Source organism: Ambystoma mexicanum, chromosome 4q, assembly GCF_040938575.1.
Source record: "Ambystoma mexicanum isolate Mex_15411 chromosome 4q, UKY_AmexF1_1, whole genome shotgun sequence".
NCBI lineage: Eukaryota > Metazoa > Chordata > Amphibia > Caudata > Ambystomatidae > Ambystoma > Ambystoma mexicanum.
This window is the reverse complement of record NC_090928.1, coordinates 1,132,670,262-1,132,687,444: the sequence shown is the minus strand read 5'-3', so window position 1 is coordinate 1,132,687,444 and position 17,183 is coordinate 1,132,670,262. Positions and strand designations below refer to the sequence as shown.

Below are 17,183 nucleotides of genomic sequence, written 5' to 3'. Positions count from 1 at the left end.
TCATATTGTGGAAAGAGCTAAAACACAACTCCCATTGGTCGACAGATCAAAAGTCGATCCATACAAGTTCACAAAACAGAAAAGAAAATATCTTGTCCAGAACAAACAACAGATAGCTTGGATCTCAGACAAGTTCTTCATGTAAGTTGCTAACCTCTTGGAACACACGAGGATTCATGCACTTATTGCAACAAGATTGCCCTTTGGACGCTGAAAATTTGATAATATGTTTACAAGAATCCTAGCTACGCGAAATTTCATGCTGTGATGGCTAGTCAGTATTTTAAAATTCTGCTGGAAAAAAATTATTTGGGAGGCCCTATTCGGGCCTAATCACATTGATTAAGAACTCAAATAGTTGGGATGTGGTAAGGTCATATAACCCGAATTTGTTTCTTCAAGTAACAATTTTACAAAGTTCCCAGCATAATGTTGATAAAACCCTTCATCTAATAATTCTAAATACTTACTGGAATTCAGCAATGATTGGAGATACAGCCTACATATCATCGATCACCGACCAAATTGACGATTGCAAGCATTTGAAGAGCCTTTTATTATAATATGTGGTGATTTGAATTATTCATGCTTTGACCGATCGTCATCTCGGATTTCAGCAGGCAATGTTGAAGTACCAAACGAAAAGTCAAATCGCTGCAAAAAATGGAAATACGAACTTGCTCTACGGCAATGCGTAATGCTAACCGGGTGTACCAAGGGAGACATCCCGGCTGCAGATACCTGGCAATGTGGTGACCGAAAGAAGATTTTAGATTACATATAGGTTTCAAAAAATGTACATAGCTTTATAACTGAGCTAATCATAACGAAGACTCAAAAAAGTGATCATGACGCCTTAGTGATAAATTGGGACTGGCCACTCACAAAAAATTCTAGGCAATTGGAGGGTAATTTGACCATCAACAGTGGCCTGAATAGATTTAGGTTGAACAGCAAACAAATAAAATCTTTAAAAATTGAACTTGGAAATCAAGATTCAACAATCGACAAGCCGAACTACACTCCTTTCCTTACGCTGTTTGTAAAAAATCGAAATAAAAACAGAGGAGCATTAATAAGTCACAGGCATCAATACAGTGCTGAAATAGGGGAAGCAAAAAAACTGCTACAAAAAGACCTTCGAACAATATCAAAAAGCAATGTTAGAAATAAACACACTAAATTGCAGGAACGGCATTTACATTATCGAAATTGGGTACGTTCATTCAAGGCTCTTCGTGAACAAAACCTCGTATGGAGTAAACGTAGCAAAATGGATGGATCATTTTTCAGCTGTATTTTACTCACCAATGACTGTTGTTAGCTCTCCCTCAAATTTGACACTGTGTGAGTGGAAGGTTATAGAATCAGAGTCTGACATTGCTAAGGTCATAAGATCATTGAAGAATTCAAGGGCCACGGGACCTGATGGAATCTCTCATCTGATGTTGAAAACTAACAAAGATGAGTGGGTTCCATTCATTAAACTTTTATTTGAAAAAATAGCAGCATCAAAAGTAATTCCTGCTTCTTGTAAAAGCGCTGTGGTAGTTCCGGTGTTTAAAAAAGGTCATCGAGCAGAGCCTTCTAACTACCGCCCAATAGCGCTTTTAGATACAATGGGACATTTTTTTGGAACCTTCCTTCAGCAGAAAATCAGCACATGCGCTGAAAAAACAAACTTAATATGTACAAGACAAACAGGTTTTACAAAAGGAGTAGGAGTAGAGCTAAATTTGCTTCTTTTGAATCTGGCAAAGCTTGACGCTCTCAAACGAAAAAAAACATGTGTTTTTTGCGTTTGTAGACTTAAAGCAAGCTTTTGATTCGGTAAATCGACAACTGCTTTGGTCCAAATTGAAAAACTGGAACTGTCCTGATGATCTACGTCAACCCTTGATGGCCATGTACACAAACACAACGATAAGAGTTCGGCTTAATGCTCAGGGAGATCTAACAGATGAAATAAAAACCTGCCGTGGGGTGAAACAGGGATGCCCGCTAGCGGCTCTGTTATTCAAACTGTTCATTTCGGACGTACATATTGCCCTACAAAGTGCCAAAGTGTTCCCTCCTATGGTCAATGATCAACCGTTAAGCTATGTTATTTATGCAGATGATGTGGTATTACTTGATTCAACTGAAATTGGACTCCAAAGGTTACTGTCATCGTTACAAGTCTACTTGAACTCAAATTTCTTGGCCATTAATGTGGGAAAATCTAAAATAATTCCCTTGGGACCAAAAATTTGCCAAAAAAAGAAAACATTCAAGTGGAGAGTAAATGATGAATTATTATCTCAGACTGATAGTATCAGATATCTGGGTGTAATGTTTGACATCTCAATCCATGAATGGAGTTGGAAACAAGACATGTCTTCTAGAATATGGATGTTTGCCCTTCAAGGGCTAAAACCTCATAGAATGTATGGCAAGTTCACAATGGTACCAGTGACAACGTTCTATCTGCAAAAAGTGATTCCGGCTATAACATTCGGGTGTGAAGCGGGCTGGAACATCGACGCTGGGTTTTGGTGCAAACTCGAGGCGAAATTCTGGCGAAAGGTGCTCAACTTGCCGGATAATGTACTGATAGTTGCGCTACGGCATGAACTTTGCCTGGTTTCGATGTATACAACCGTTCTTTGGAAATCAATTGCGGTTCTGCACAAAATACGGCTGACCCCAGGGCCAAAACCCTATTTGATTCTAAATATTAAGAGTAATCATGTGTCTGCAACTCTTTTGAACAGTTGGGAACAAAAACTACTGTTGATATTAAATACTGCTGACATCAGCTTCCAACAAGTATTACAAATGCCACAAATTGCCAAAAAAAACTTTGGCAATGGAGTTGGATAGAGAACATGGAGAAACGTGAAACACTAACCTCTGCGATCAATTTAGGCACTTCAATGCTCAAACTAAATGTGCCTCCAAGATACTTGCTTAGATTTCCTTCAAAATACCATTGTGATCAATTCATAAGATTTCGTTTGAATTTATATAAGACTAACGAAGTTCTAACTTTGCACAAAGATCCAAAAACAAAATCAAATCATTGTCGATTCTGTCTAGTGGCTGTCGAAACTTTAAAACATCTGGTGACTGAGTGCTTATGCATTGGAAGTCAACGTAGTCTGCACCTGGGCAATTTTGCAACGAAGAACAATAATATGTCTGAATGGTGGAGTTATCTCCTGTCTGGTAACAATGTCCAATTAACTTGTGCTTTAATTAATTTTATGGATATGATTTTACCCAAAGTGTAGAGGTGATAATGATTGGTTAAGTTATTTCGGTTTGGATTTGATTTTGTGTTTTGGTTTTGGTTTATGAGATGAGATATTTTAAGACTGACATAAAAAGTTTTTTTTTGTACTAAACTATTGTCAATAAAAAAAAAAAATTAAATGTAGATGGGCAGGTGACAGCATCTCATGGCAGCACCAATGTTATGCTTAATTTGCCTATCTGTATATTAATGCATACATTTCACAGATAATGCCGAGAGCGCTATATTAGGGGCACAAGAGTAAGACACAGAAAATAACATTTACATCTCTGCACAATACTGAATAACCCAGTAACAGCCGCCATGTTATTGTACTGGGACAGCAAGAGGGTTTTGCACTTGTTTTGTTGTTTGTGACACAATTTATCAGAGTAATATATGATATGAATTATTGGGCTGTAATATGGCAAAAGTCATACAGTTTAAAAATACATATATACATTCAGTCAGATACTAAACAAGCAAACATGCACCAATATGATAAAAGTCAGCTATCCAGAGGAAAAAAGGTCCTTGTCAGTACAATTATTGCATGGACATTAGCAGGTGGACGCCCCCTCATTGGCCGGGTCCACTGGCAATGCAAATGAGGCGCGCCGCTTTATAACTATGCGCACTCCTATCATGGAAGCACAGGCATGCGCAAATGGGCCCCGAGCACAGCCTTTAAATGTCTGCCACCCATGCACTATTGCCAACATTACCCAAGTCTTTCCGAAGATGCCTATCTAGCAGACGGTTGGGAGCCCCTGCTTAGAGCGGAAACAGTCTGTGGTGCATATATGACAAGGGTGACAAAGATAAGGTTAATAGCCACCGATTATCACGAGACATTCAGCCAGCAGGGATCTTAAACACTAAATGCCCACTGAAGAGCTATAAACCCTTCTTTATTGTGGAGGAACCAATATTACATGGGGGCAGTTGCTGCCCCCCCCCTGAATCTTGATGACCCTTACATTTGAAAGGGGTGAATGACCCTGACGCCATCCCTGCTATCTAGTCCTGTTTTGGCGTGTAGTTTTGCTTTTATCTCTGAAAAATAGTGGACTACAAGGTCCCAGAATCTAAAGAAAAAAGGGCAGACTGGATGAGTATCTCCTGAACAAATGACGTGAGACTTTTTGTCATCGAAGCCCAGGGTATGTCCAAATTCTATCAGCGTGGCCAGGGACGCACTTTTGAGATTTGTGCAGGCCACACTTAGCTTCCCACAGAAAACCATCCCCAATGTGGGACTGCTCCAAACCTTGAAGGGTGCGGAAGCTTCCTGCAACGACTGTGGCTGAAACACTTTATGGCTGTGTGACATTCCACGCCCTTCAGACAAAACAGTCTCATATTTAACAAGCACTGGCTCTGGATGCTAACATACACCATAGCTAGTCTGCGCGTGTGCCCCCAGTGACAACATGCAACACGCACACTGAGCGATACACGTGTTGTATCTTGGATGTGCCTTCCCTCCTGTTGCCATGGGAGCTAGGAATGTTATGAATGCCTGGATACTGGGTGCAGTGTGTTCCAGAAGTGTCAGTTGAAGTGGGACGGACTTAGAGAGAGTGTGCCAGTGGATGTCTCCTTATGTATGTGTCCTACCTGTGTCCCTAATGTACCTGTGGCTAACTACTTGTAACTAGTAACTTAGTAACTTAGTAAAGAGTTACATCAACTACCTGAGACTAAACTACCAATTGAACCAGGAGGTCACTTTGTAACATTGGTAACGAGCTGTAGAAAAACCCCTGGGACCAGAGCTGTGTGGGGGACAGCTGAAGGAAGGGACAGAGAAGAGGTGTAAGAGCAGGACAGTAACACCCAGAGGAAGAGACATCCACCGGACCGCTACCCCCAAAAGAGAAAACCCTCTCTCCAGAGGAGCAAAGCAGTAGCCAGGCAAATGGGCAGAGGACTGCAACTGACAACGGGAAGTCAAGGTGGTCAGGGATCGGCTGAGGCTACAGTGAGCAGCTCAGTGGCTGTGGTGTCGGCCGTCCGGCAGCAAGCAAAGTGTCCCAGGCAAGCTGTCCTCCAAGTCTGCGAGTGGCAGAAAAATCGTTCCTGCTGCAGATTATCGCTGCCCGTGTTCTGGGATTGTGCAGCACTTACCAGGGGCACTGGAATGGTGATGCAGCGCTGGATGATAGTGTCCAGAGAGCCCGGTGTGTCCGGTTGGGCCCATTGACAGTGGAAAGCTCATGATGCAGGCAGCGGGAGGTGGTGTCATCTGCGCTGAGTTCAGATATCTGGATTATTCAGAGCTCCGTTCGGCTTGGGCCACTTTGCCAGATTATGACATTTCAGAATGCCAGGAATACGGGGTGTCAGTGACTAGTGACACTCTTGAAGCTGTGCATGCGCGTGACACGTCAACGTTGCCAGGATATCTTTTCCACTTATCCAAACCTTTACATCTAAGAAAAGGACAGAATATAGATACTTCTCAATATGGGATAGGTATATGCCTATTTGTTGGCATCTGTAGCTTTTTTTTATCACCCATTATTGCAATGGGTGATAAAAAAAAAGCTATTCTGTCCTTTTCTAGGATGTAAGATTTGGATAAGTGGGTGGATGGTCAAGAATAAAGGACTTATAAACAAAGTTCCACACCACTTTGTAAACAGTTTATACACACTAATTTCAAGTCCTGGCAGGAGAATAGGCCCGGCAATCTGTTGCGACTACATCACTGGGCAATCTGCTGAAAATCTGGAGATCCAAACCCTAAAGAGAAAAATAATATTGAAAATATGCCCTGGCAGGAAAGTACACTAGGCAACTTGTGACAAGTCTGGAGACCTGCAACCAGAAAGGAAGTTGAATGTTGCAAAGTCTTTGCAGGGAGGTATAGCAGACAAGTGGATTGCAAGGCAGGGAATCACATAGCATCATAATTAAAGATATGCAAGAAAGCCTCTTAAAAGTAAGAAAACCCAGGGGAGGGGGACCATACCTCCTTGGGGTGGAAAAGTGATGGAACATTGAGAAAATAAGAGAGTCAAGAGATAAGGAAGAACCCTTGAGGGTGTGAATCCCTGGGAAGGGAGCCATACCCCCTAAATTGGAAAGTTGCCTTTTACCAAGGAAAAGAACTGGGGTTGAGAGCTGAAGAAAAGCTGAAAATGCGATGGAACGGAAGACCATCCCTCATCGTTTTGAGAGTTGTGAAACCCTTGGGAACATTAATCATTTGTTCATTTCTGCACCTTTTGGAATTTTATGTTGAAACATTGAAGAACACTACAAACGGCCAGTTGAAAAACCCCTTTGCACATTTTCTTAGGTCCAGCTTGTAAGGCCCGCAATAGGATTTCTGGACACAGGACGGAGAACCTTTAATTTTTTGGACATTTTGACACTGACATCCTTCAGTTTCGTTGAGGCAGGGAAACCCCTCATGGAGCTAAGGCGAGATAGGCCTATCGCCAACCTTTCTTTTACTTTAATAAAAGTCTATAGCAAACACCTGAACAGCTCTTGTGTCCGAGTCTTCCTCCTGATTCATTACAGTACATACGTAAGAGCTGTAAAAGACCCTTTCCTCTTTGTGAGTTCCTGTTGAGGGAGGTTGGCAAAGAACTGAAGCAAACCTCGGGATATAATGAGCGTTATTTCTATCAGTATATGGTGGAAGCCAAACGTTTACTAAGTCAAAGCCACCAATTTATGGGAAGGAACCAACAAGCTCATTAACTGCGACAAGTGCCACAGTAGGAAACACAATAAAACTGGACACGCCAGTTGTGGTATTTTTTGTCTTGTTCCTGGTATAGCGCCTTGATGCTTTCAGGCCATAGTCTGCGCTTTATAAATCTTAAATAAATAAATACATAAATATGTCCCACTTTTTTACACCCTCATAAATTGGCTCACCACTAGTTCTCATCTTTGTGCTATTGTACTGGCACCCTTCCGGGGAATGCCTCTGCCATCTGTAAACATGTTATTGTAATACCTTGACATCTCTGTCCTTCAAACAAATACAAATAGGCTTGGGTCACTGTCTTTCATTTGATGTTTATATTGACCTTTTGGGAGGGTGAAAAAGGGCACAGTATTCCTGTGTCCCATCCAGATTACACGAAGCCATGTAGAGACACCTGGCAGCAGGAGTAACAAGCAGGCAATCACCCAGGAGCCACGTTAAGTAAAGGAATGCACTACATGGGGACGAGAGCTGCTTGTGATTTTGCTCCTATGAAGGCAATGGCAAGGCACTTACAAACTAACCTGTATGATCTTTACCCCCAGCAGAAAACCGGACCATGGACTCCGTGCTGCCCGCCCAAAGGCTAGAGCCATCTGGCGCTGTGGTGAAGCCAGCTGAAGCTCCACCAGAACCCACCCCACTTAAGACCATCTTCCTCAACCCAGCCAAAGAAGCAGAGCACACCCTCCACCAGATGTTCCTAAGAGAGGAAGAGGGGAAAGAAAACAACGGACGGGTAAGTGCTTCAGGGTACTCCTCTTTCACTCTGGGATTTAACAGCAAATGGCATCCAAGCAGCGCAGTGCACCACCCGGGCGATAGGGTTGAGATTGTTGTCAGGGATACAGATGACCACCCATGTCTGTAGGTTTGTATTTTTTATATGATCAAACACCACCACCCGCACTGCCCACCCCAAACCCCTTCCCTACTTACCTGCTTGCTCGCCTCCTGATCCGTTTCAACCCTGCAACATCAGATTCGTCCCTCTAACGCGGGTCGGATCCGACGCTGCAGGGTCCCTTTTTCTTTTTTCTTCTTCCCCCGCCTCCAATATCAAGGGAGCGGGGGACACCCCCGCAACCCTAAGGCCAATACACACTGAACATGGGAAGCGGGGGACACCTCTGCAACCCCCGCTCCACATGTTTGGTATGTATTAGCCATTTTGTTTGATTATATTCGGTCGAATGGTCCAGGTCAAATTCGGTCAAATGTACCATTCGGCCAAATATATTCAAACAAATCTACTAATACCATGTCTGTAGACTGCATGATGTGTCAGAAATGTAAGCACCCCTTTAACACTTTACGCAGAGAACAGACCACCAAGCTAGTATGATGTGAGCATGGCAAGGCAGCCGTAGCAGTTGATGGGCTGCTAGGCTTGGACCTTGCTGAAGGCAATGTAGCACATATCGAGGAAAAGCCCCAGGTAAAGGCTTGCCTTGATCCAAAGGCTGGGATCCCAATGCAGTAACTTCTGACCTAGCAATGATGCAGTATTCATCTTTGTGTATGAAAAAGCACTCTAGGTTTACATTCAAGATAGGTCTGAGGCTGGCTGAAGCCAGGGATCCTGTGCTAGCCAACACAATCGGCATCAACCTATTGAAAGCAGCATTTATTGTTTATGTCTTATTGGGCTGTAATGCATGTCCAGCCAAATCAAAGCGCAAGAGAAAAAGGAAACAGAAGGAAGACACAAGGAAAGGGGAGCACATCATGACCGCAGCACTGCATATGCCTGAGTGCATTTTGTTAGGTTTTATATACATTAGAACCGGGATCCGCAACCTGCGGTTTTGCTCTACAGCTCCAGTGATACCAAACCATTGACTATGCTAGCTGAGGCTGTTGGCAGCTGTACTCAAAAACATCTGGGGAGGCAAAGGTTACAGACCCCTGCACCAGGACCAGATTAAGGAAAATGGGCATGCATATCAAAGTCTTCAGAGCCTTCCTCAATTTCAGGTAGATCTTCCTGTGTTCTCAAGTCCAGTTGACGTCCAGGCCAAAATATACATTATCCCACCATATAGATCTTTCTTGTTTTTTTGTTTGCATATATTTCCCGTGTGTGCAGATCTGAGATTTCCGATAAGGTTGTAGGTATGGGTGTGTGCAATTTAAATTCTCTCTGTAAAAATGTACAGATTTGCTGGTTTCTCAATTCACGAAATTTACAAATGTTCCCTTTTTTCACCTATGCACATGGTGAAAATGTGTAGATTTGTTTTCCAGCCAAAGTTAATTAGCAGATTTCTTTTTACAGCAAATTATATTCACTGCTTTGGTTGTGCTCTTTTTTTCTTTTTTTTAAAGTGCATTATGGCTAGTGAAACAAGCCTTTTACACTATATACAATACGTAATAAGCCCATACAGTTCAAGAAAAATCTTCATTCATAATACATAAGTGGTTAAAAGTACAAGAGCACAAAGATAAGAAGATTTCGTCAGTTTCATCAAAGTTAAAAGAGAGAACACAACAATAGACGAATTCATCAATTTCATCGAGGTTAAAAGAAGCAAAATTGACAATATTTCGATCTAAAATATTGTATAAAAATGCAGTAATTTATAATAAAGTGGTAATATCAAGTGAATCAGTTAAGGCAGTTAGGAAGTGGTAATGGCAGTGCAATCTCATTTTACACCCCCCCCCGCAATCACTGTGCCGCTCTGCCAACCAAACCACTGACATAGATAGCAAGGCTAGATATTGCACTTGGCTAGAAAAAAGGCAAAGAGGAGGGAGTTTCAGCGTCAACAACTCACCACCACCTATACCACTGCCTGGGCAAGGTCCGTCGTGGTCTCCGCGCTCTCTCCCAGCTCCGTAGCTCTTCCGCTATTCTCCTCACGTTTTTGCCAGAGTTTCCAATCCAGACCTTGTCAGATTACCAGGTTTTTCCAGGAAAACAGGAGTAACGAGCCGCGCGCAGCGCACAACAACACAGCACTGTCCTGCTTGTCACGAAGGAACCCGGAAGAGAAAGATCCGTGGAATGAACCTCACAGCGTTCTCATGTCCTCGTTCATCAAGCCGCACCTACAGCACTGCAGTGTTGCAATGCACAGGCTGCCTCCTACAAGCTACGCAGAAATATTTCTGCAATATAGGCGCCTGTTCCTGACTCTGTTTTCTGTGTAAGAGTAACTCAGGGGTTAATTGGTTTTCAATGTAGGTGCTAATCTGTCTGCTGTCTTGTTTGATGAAACTGAGATGAGAGGGACATAGATGCCGAATTATCAGATTGAAAAGATGACCAAGTTAGTGACATAATGTTCTACTTCGATGTATTTTTATATGTATTTAAGAAAACATGCCGGTACCTTGTTTCCGGACCGGCAAACTACGAGTTCTGCGAGCGGGTGCCGGTGACCAGGAATGGGAAATTACCCGGTCCGCCAGGACTGTAATGTCCCGGTAATTGTCCATTCACGGGCACCGGAAAATGCATGACTCCAGCGGCTACCGCCAACCTCGTAATGACCCCCAGTGTCATTTGACACAGAAATCACTTACAAAGTAGGCAATATCAGAAAGCAGAGGCAGTCCCATGGCAAGCTGATTTACAGAAGACCATTGTCAGATTAAATGATGTAGACCAGGTGGTGAAAGGGCTACTGGGGCAAATTCCATTGCTAGCCGGTGGAGTTTGAGCATCATATTGAAAGTGTATCACTGAAGCGATAGCTTTGATGGCCAGGTAAAGAGCATTTAAGTGGAGTGGGGGAAGTGGGGAAAACGGGTGATAGTGGAAGGAGGCACAGGGGAGCGGGACTGGTTGGTTTTGAAGAGACCAGGAGGAGAGAGTTTGAGAGGGCGAGTACAGGGTGATGAACTTAGGGAGGTAGAGGAGAGGAAGACCATGGCTAGTTATAGGCTAGTTGCAGGAATTTAAAGAGAGGTCAATTGTACGCAGAGAAACTTCCAGTGTGGTGTAGGTGGTATAGCTGGAGAAGGATCTGGATAGCTTGATAAAGCTGAATACAGTGTAGTTGAGGACTTTGTTGGGGGAGCAAGACAGTAGAGGGGTAGACCAAGAAGTAGCCTCTCACAGTAGTCCAGTTTGGGGAGCATAAGGGTGGAAAATTAGGGTGTAGTTGAGTGGCGCATGAGGCAGATATTTCTAATGTTTCGGAGGCTGAGTCTGACTGTGGTGGCAGTGGCCCTGATGAAGCAGTATAGTTTCAGGTTGCTGCCAAAGAGAGCTCCAAATTTGCGGGCTATGGGTGACGGGGTCTGGAGGTCATGGTGAAAAGAGAGGGGAGCGTGGAGTTGCCATTGGAGGCAGGGAGAAAGATGGTTTCCATCGTTGAAGAGTTTAGCATGAGGCAGCGCACAGCCATCCAGTGGCGCATGGTGGCTAGGCCTTTGGCTATGTGTTCGGATATTGCTGGACTGGAGTAGGGGTAAGAAAAGAGTATCCAAGTAACATCAGCGAATGTTGTTAAAGCCAAAGGAGAGAAGGATGTTGCCAAAGGAGAAGGTTTATAGGGTGAAGAATAGTGGGCCTATGACTGATCCATGAGGAACACCCACAGGAAGGGATTTCTGGGAGGAGGGGCTGGTGTCCCTTGAGATGGAGAAGTAGGAGCCTGAGAGATAGGAGGGCACCCAGTCGAGTAGGCGTACTCTTGAAGCCAAGGAGCGAGGGATGACTCACACTATAAAAGGTGGTGGAACGGTCTAGAAGGGTTAGAATGGAGGAGTAGTTATAAAATTGCTGATTCTGATGAATGCAGTCTCGGTGGAGTGTTTGTACTGGAATGCGGATTGCAGGGGTCAGCAAGTAAATAATAGTTGACTACGCAGTTGAAGACAACCCGCTCAAGGATTCTAGAGTGGTAGGAAAGGAGCCGTACAGGTAAAGGCAGCTGTCTGTGATCCCTTAAGTCAGCCATCATAAATCATAGCAGCAGAACAGCCTCACACAGACTGATTATGCAAGTGTGCCTCTAATTATGCACTAGGTTTTATGTGGCACACACCTAGCTGGGAAGCAACAGAGTGCCGCACGGCACAGGGCTGCAGGAATTAGGAGACAGTAACGTGGACAGAATTGGAAGGGACTCCATGCAGGGCACAGTTATAAGGATGAGGGCAGAGGGGATATAGGTGTCCACAGGCAGTGGGGGCAGGCTGGGGAGCCAAAGGGGATCCAGTATGGGTCAGGGAGGGTCCACAGATGTGCTTCAGTTGACGTGATGTCTCTGTTCTCTGTGAGTTCCTAAGTGTGCTGTTGAGCTCAGTAGTCTCTCCATCAGCCATTCCCTCCCATTCTGTTTCCTGCTCTGAGGGAGGAGGCACAGCATTTACGGTGAATCCCTCTAGACGACCCCAAAAATGCCTAATGTTTAAGCAGCTCCTCCCACATTGTTCACGCCTTTTTCTGTGAAAATGGTCACAGGCTTTAGAAACGCCCTTCTGAAATGACTTTTCGATATTCAAGGAGAGTGAAGAGAATGTGAAGGAGAGCAGAGGGAGACACGAGAAACGAGATGACAGAGAAGACGCGAGTCGGAGTTAAAGGGGATGGAGAGAAGAGAAGGTGCAATAGAAGAGGGAGCAGGAAGTGGAAAAAGAAGGCGAATTGACGAATTGAAAACCGAGAGTAGAAGAGTAAGGCAAAAGGGAAGTCCAAAAAGCAGGACAGAGCAGTAGTCAATGAGAAAAAGGGTGGAGGAAGTGATAAGCAGTTTAACTTCATGAAAGATAGATAAGGATGAATTTTGCAGACATTGAAAAGAAGAAAGCGGCCAGTGTGGGCAGTTAAAGATATGTGAGAGCCAATGTTTAAAGATGGGTTAAAGATAAAACTAAGGTTGCAAGCAGAAGTGGAGAAGGGGAAAAAGGAGACCCGAGGGGAGTGGGAGTGCCTCCAGCCCTGGACGGCAGAGAGGCAGGATGAGACAGAGCATGAAGGGAGTCAAGAAATGTCGAAAAAGATAAAAAAGTTCACATAGAAATGAGAAAAAGGTTGAATGATTCAATAAGAGAGAAGAGGGGTATAGTATAGATAGAAAAAAAATAGAGGACCAACTGAGCCGCCTTTGCAGACACTATATTGAAGAGGTTTGGGAAGTGATCTATTCCCAGCCCAGGATATGGAAAAAGAGCGGTTGGAGTGATAAGAGCAGAACCAGTTAATGAAAGAAGTGGAAAGCCCAAGTGTAAAAAGTGAAGAGGGCAGAGTACGATGCTGCACCATGTCAGAATCTGCAGATAGGTTGCGGAGGATGAGCCTTGAAGAAGATTCATTGTGACGAGCCGAGAGGAAAGAGTTGCTGACATGAAGAAGAGCACTTTCGGTGGCGTGAGAAGGGCGGAAACCAGACTGGGTCAGGGGAAGAAGAGAGTGATGGTTGAGATTTGAAGAGATCTGAGAGTAAACAAGAAGTTTCGAAAGAATTGGGGGAAGGGAAATTGGATGATAGTTAGATAGTGATGAAGGGTTAATAGAGGGCTTTTTCAAGAAGGGAATGATTAAAGCATGTTTGAAGGAGGAAGGGAAGGTGGCAGAAGACAGAGATTGAAGAGAGAAGGGAAGATTGAGGGGTAGACAGTGGGGATAAGGGAGAGGGCAAAGGGTCGAGCGGAGAAGCGGATAAGAAAAGAGGCAGTATCTGAATCAGTAAGGCAGGTAAACAAGAGGGGAGGAGAGGTGGAAGATAGATGCCAGGTGTAGAGGGAGAGGCAGATTGCAAGGAAAAGAGGGCTTGAGATGAGTGCAAAGTGGTGACGTTAGAGACAATGAAGTCAGCAAAGTCAGGCGACGACAGGGAAGAAGAAACGGAAGGGCCAGAGGCCGGAGGGCGCAGCATCTTCTTGATGATCTGGTAAGGCAACGGGCTTGATGGGTAAGAGAAGAAAAGTGGTGCTTTTTGGCTGCAAAAAGAGAGGCATCGGAAGAAGAGTGAAGTACAGAGAGGAGAGTAAGATCAAAGGGAGTGCACGTTTTATAAAGTACCTTCCGCCTTATGTAAGGCAGAGTGGAGCGAGCGGAGGCTGAGAGTCAACCACGGCTGAGGAGTCTCGCGGAAGGAAGAAAGGGGCATTGAAGCATGTAGCAGGTCGGTAGCAGAGGAAAAAGAGTTATGAAGAGTGGTAGAGGCAGTATCGATGGGAATTGTGGGAAGAGCTGAGAGGGAGGGACGAGTATCAGAAAGGGAAGACAGGAAGGAGACAAGCAGAAAGAGCAAAGATCGCGATGGAGGAAGGTAGTTGGAGGAGAGCTGCGAATAGGAGTAGAAGGATGACAATGATCCATCGGAGCAATACATTGGATTTGCAGAGACTGTGAGGTCAAGTGGTAGAGAAGACAAAATCAAGCTTTAAAAACAAGTTACTTAAAAGTATCAGCATGCTTGCCAAACAGAAAGCTGTTGTTGTTTGGTAGTGTTGACTGATAGAAGGCACAGTATCATTGTCACGGTTCGTTGTCGATCAGACACATTTTACCTTTGAAGGTCTATAGATATGGTATTCTACTTGAAAACAAGTCTGACTGCTCCAGGTTTGCGACCCTTGAAAATATCCTCAGAACATTTTGACAACAAAAATACCATTGAGAACATTTCAAACTACAAAAAATATTGTCTTAAACAAATGTAGATAGCAGGTTTGATTGGGGGTGGCTGGGGTTGATGGTGGTTTGATGGTACATGAGGTGGCAAGTAGTGGGTGGAGTACGCTTGCAGACTGGGAAATGGGGGTAATCAGAAGTTGGGGGACATTGTACATGCTAAGAGCTTATATGGGATAGGGATAGGCCAGGAGTGGCTTAAGCGAAAAGGCGTGTTGGAGCAGCTGGATACTGTTGGTATTGCGGGGTAGTAGGATCAGATGCAGAATGCACGCAGCTGCATGTTACTTCATGTTACTTCATGTACTGCTATCACAGGAGCCCGCCTTCTCTATTCCATGTGCAGATCTCCTTCACCATATCCAAGTCTGCGCAGGACAAGATGCGCCAGAAGCAGATGGAGGAGATGGAGCACCTGTGCAAGGAGAGCGAGAGGAAGTGGACCCATCTGCAACTGAGGGAGCGTCTGCAAAGCATGGACCATGGAAGCATCACGCAGAACGGTGAGCCTTACATATGTAAACGGGAGAAATACTTTCTACAGGCAGCTTTCAGCCCACCCGTAAACCTGCCCAACCTCGGGTCTCTCCCCATCTCTGTTCTATGCAGCGACTTTTACGTCGCTTGGAAAGACGCTGGCTTAAATCTCGTTCTCTGTCCTATCACGCTCTTTATGCCGAAACTCTGCCAAACGTACTTATTTTTTTGATCTTCTTCATTCTCAATCTGCTCATCCTGCGTCTGTTTCAAACCTTAACCTGTCTTCTCTCTCGTCCTCCTCCTGATCCTTCTATTAATTCTACTCTCTCTGCTCCTGACTTTGCTTCCTTTTTTTCCTCTAAGGTTTATTCTCTAGTCACAACATTGTTAATTCATCCTCCTCTAACACTGTATTTTCTCCCCCACCTTAACCTCTAACTTTCTTTTCAGACTTTGCTCCCCTGTCCAACTCTGATGTAACATTCCTGTTGACCAACGTCCATCCTACAGCAGCTCCTATGGATCCCATGCCATCTGCTCTTATTCCCATAATCTAGCCCTCCTTTGTACCTTTCCTTGTGTCATTCTTTAATATTTGCCTCTCTACATCTATCTTTCCCACAGCGTTCAAACATGCTATCATTATTCCCATTCTAAAAAAACCTTCTGCTAATCCTCTTGTTGTCTCTAACTTCCGCCCTATTTCTCTTCTACCGTATTTATCTAAGCTTCTTGAGCGCCATGTCTATCCTCAGATCTCTTCTTTTGTTAATGACTTATCTCTTCTTCCTCATTTTCAGTCTGGGTTTCGTCCCTGTCACTTCACCGAGACTGCTTTAGTGTGTGTGTGCAACTCTCTTCTGTCAGCTCACCACTCTAAACACTCTTCATTTCTTATTCTTCTTGATTTATCAGCTGCTTTCGACACCATTGATCACGCTTTGCTTTTGGATTCTCTCTCTTCCTTTGGTTTTAAGGGTTCTGTTGTTTCTTGGTTCTCATCTTATCTATCTAACAGAACATTTTCTGTTTTTTGGGGTGGAACGACTTGCTCACCTTTACCCCTTGAGCACAGTGTTCCCCAAGGTTCAGTCTTGGGTCCATTCCTATTTTCACTCTATACTTCATTACTTGCTCCTGTTATTTCGTCCTTTGGAATCTCTCATCACTTCTATGCCGACGACACACAACTATTTCTATCCTTTTCATCTTTTACGCCAGAAATTCACCACACTCTCACTTATTGTCTCTCTGCTCTTAAATCTTGGGTGGCATTGCACTTTCCTACCCTGAATGCTGGGAAAACTGAGGTTCTATTCTTCCCTGCTAACTCATTTTATCGACCGCCGTCTATTTCTTTTCCACCCTCCACTCTTTCTATTTCTCCCACTGCTCGAAATCCTGGTCTTTATCTGGACTGTAATCTTTCTTTTTCCCATCCTATTTCTCTCACATCACGCTCTTGTCGCTTTCATCTGCATAATATTCACAAAGTTCTCTCTTTTCTTACTTTCCATGCGACTGAACTGCTTATTTCTTCTCTTATTTTCTCTCGACTCTTCTATTGTTCTGTCACGCTCTTTGGTCTCCCTTCTTCTTGTCTTGCTCCTCTGAAATCTATATACCATTTCTCTGTTCCTTTACTCTGTCTTCTCTCTTATCATGATTCCATTTCAGCATCGCTTGTCTCTCTCGGATGGTTACCTTTTCATTCCCAACTTAAATTTCATTTTCTCTGCCTAGTCTTTAAATCTCTTTATGGGCTAGCTCCAGAATATCTTGCTGCTCTTCTGTCTTTTTATACTCCTTCTCGCTCTCTTCGCTCTTCCTGTCTTTTTAAGTTGACTGTTTCCCGTCCACCCTGTGCTCAGTCTCGCTTTCGTTCCTTCCAGCTTCTTGCTCCTCTTCATTGGAACATTCTTCCTTTATCTCTTCGATCCATCACCGTCTATTCTCTCTTTCGGGTCTCCTTGAAAAATCACCTTCTTCACTGTGCATGATTGTTTGCTTTCAGAATTGATATTTGAATTACTTTATACTTAATTATTTTTGTACCGTGGTTTTTAACTTTGTGCAGCGCTTTGGACAAAATCGCTACATAA

General features: G+C 43.9%; 1 protein-coding gene across 3 annotated transcripts in view; it reads left to right on the top strand.

Moving 5' to 3' along the window:
* TOGARAM2 (TOG array regulator of axonemal microtubules 2) overlaps positions 1 to 17,183 on the top strand; it is a 717,735-nt gene that overhangs the window by 523,540 nt on the left and 177,012 nt on the right. For 2 of the 3 annotated variants that reach the window (XM_069608717.1, XM_069608716.1), the window contains exons 8-9: positions 7,550 to 7,743; positions 14,948 to 15,104. In XM_069608717.1, the coding sequence (XP_069464818.1) occupies positions 7,550 to 7,743; positions 14,948 to 15,104 (351 nt within the window). The remainder of the gene's footprint in view (positions 1 to 7,549; positions 7,744 to 14,947; positions 15,105 to 17,183) is intronic. The other variant, XM_069608718.1, reaches the window with a different exon arrangement.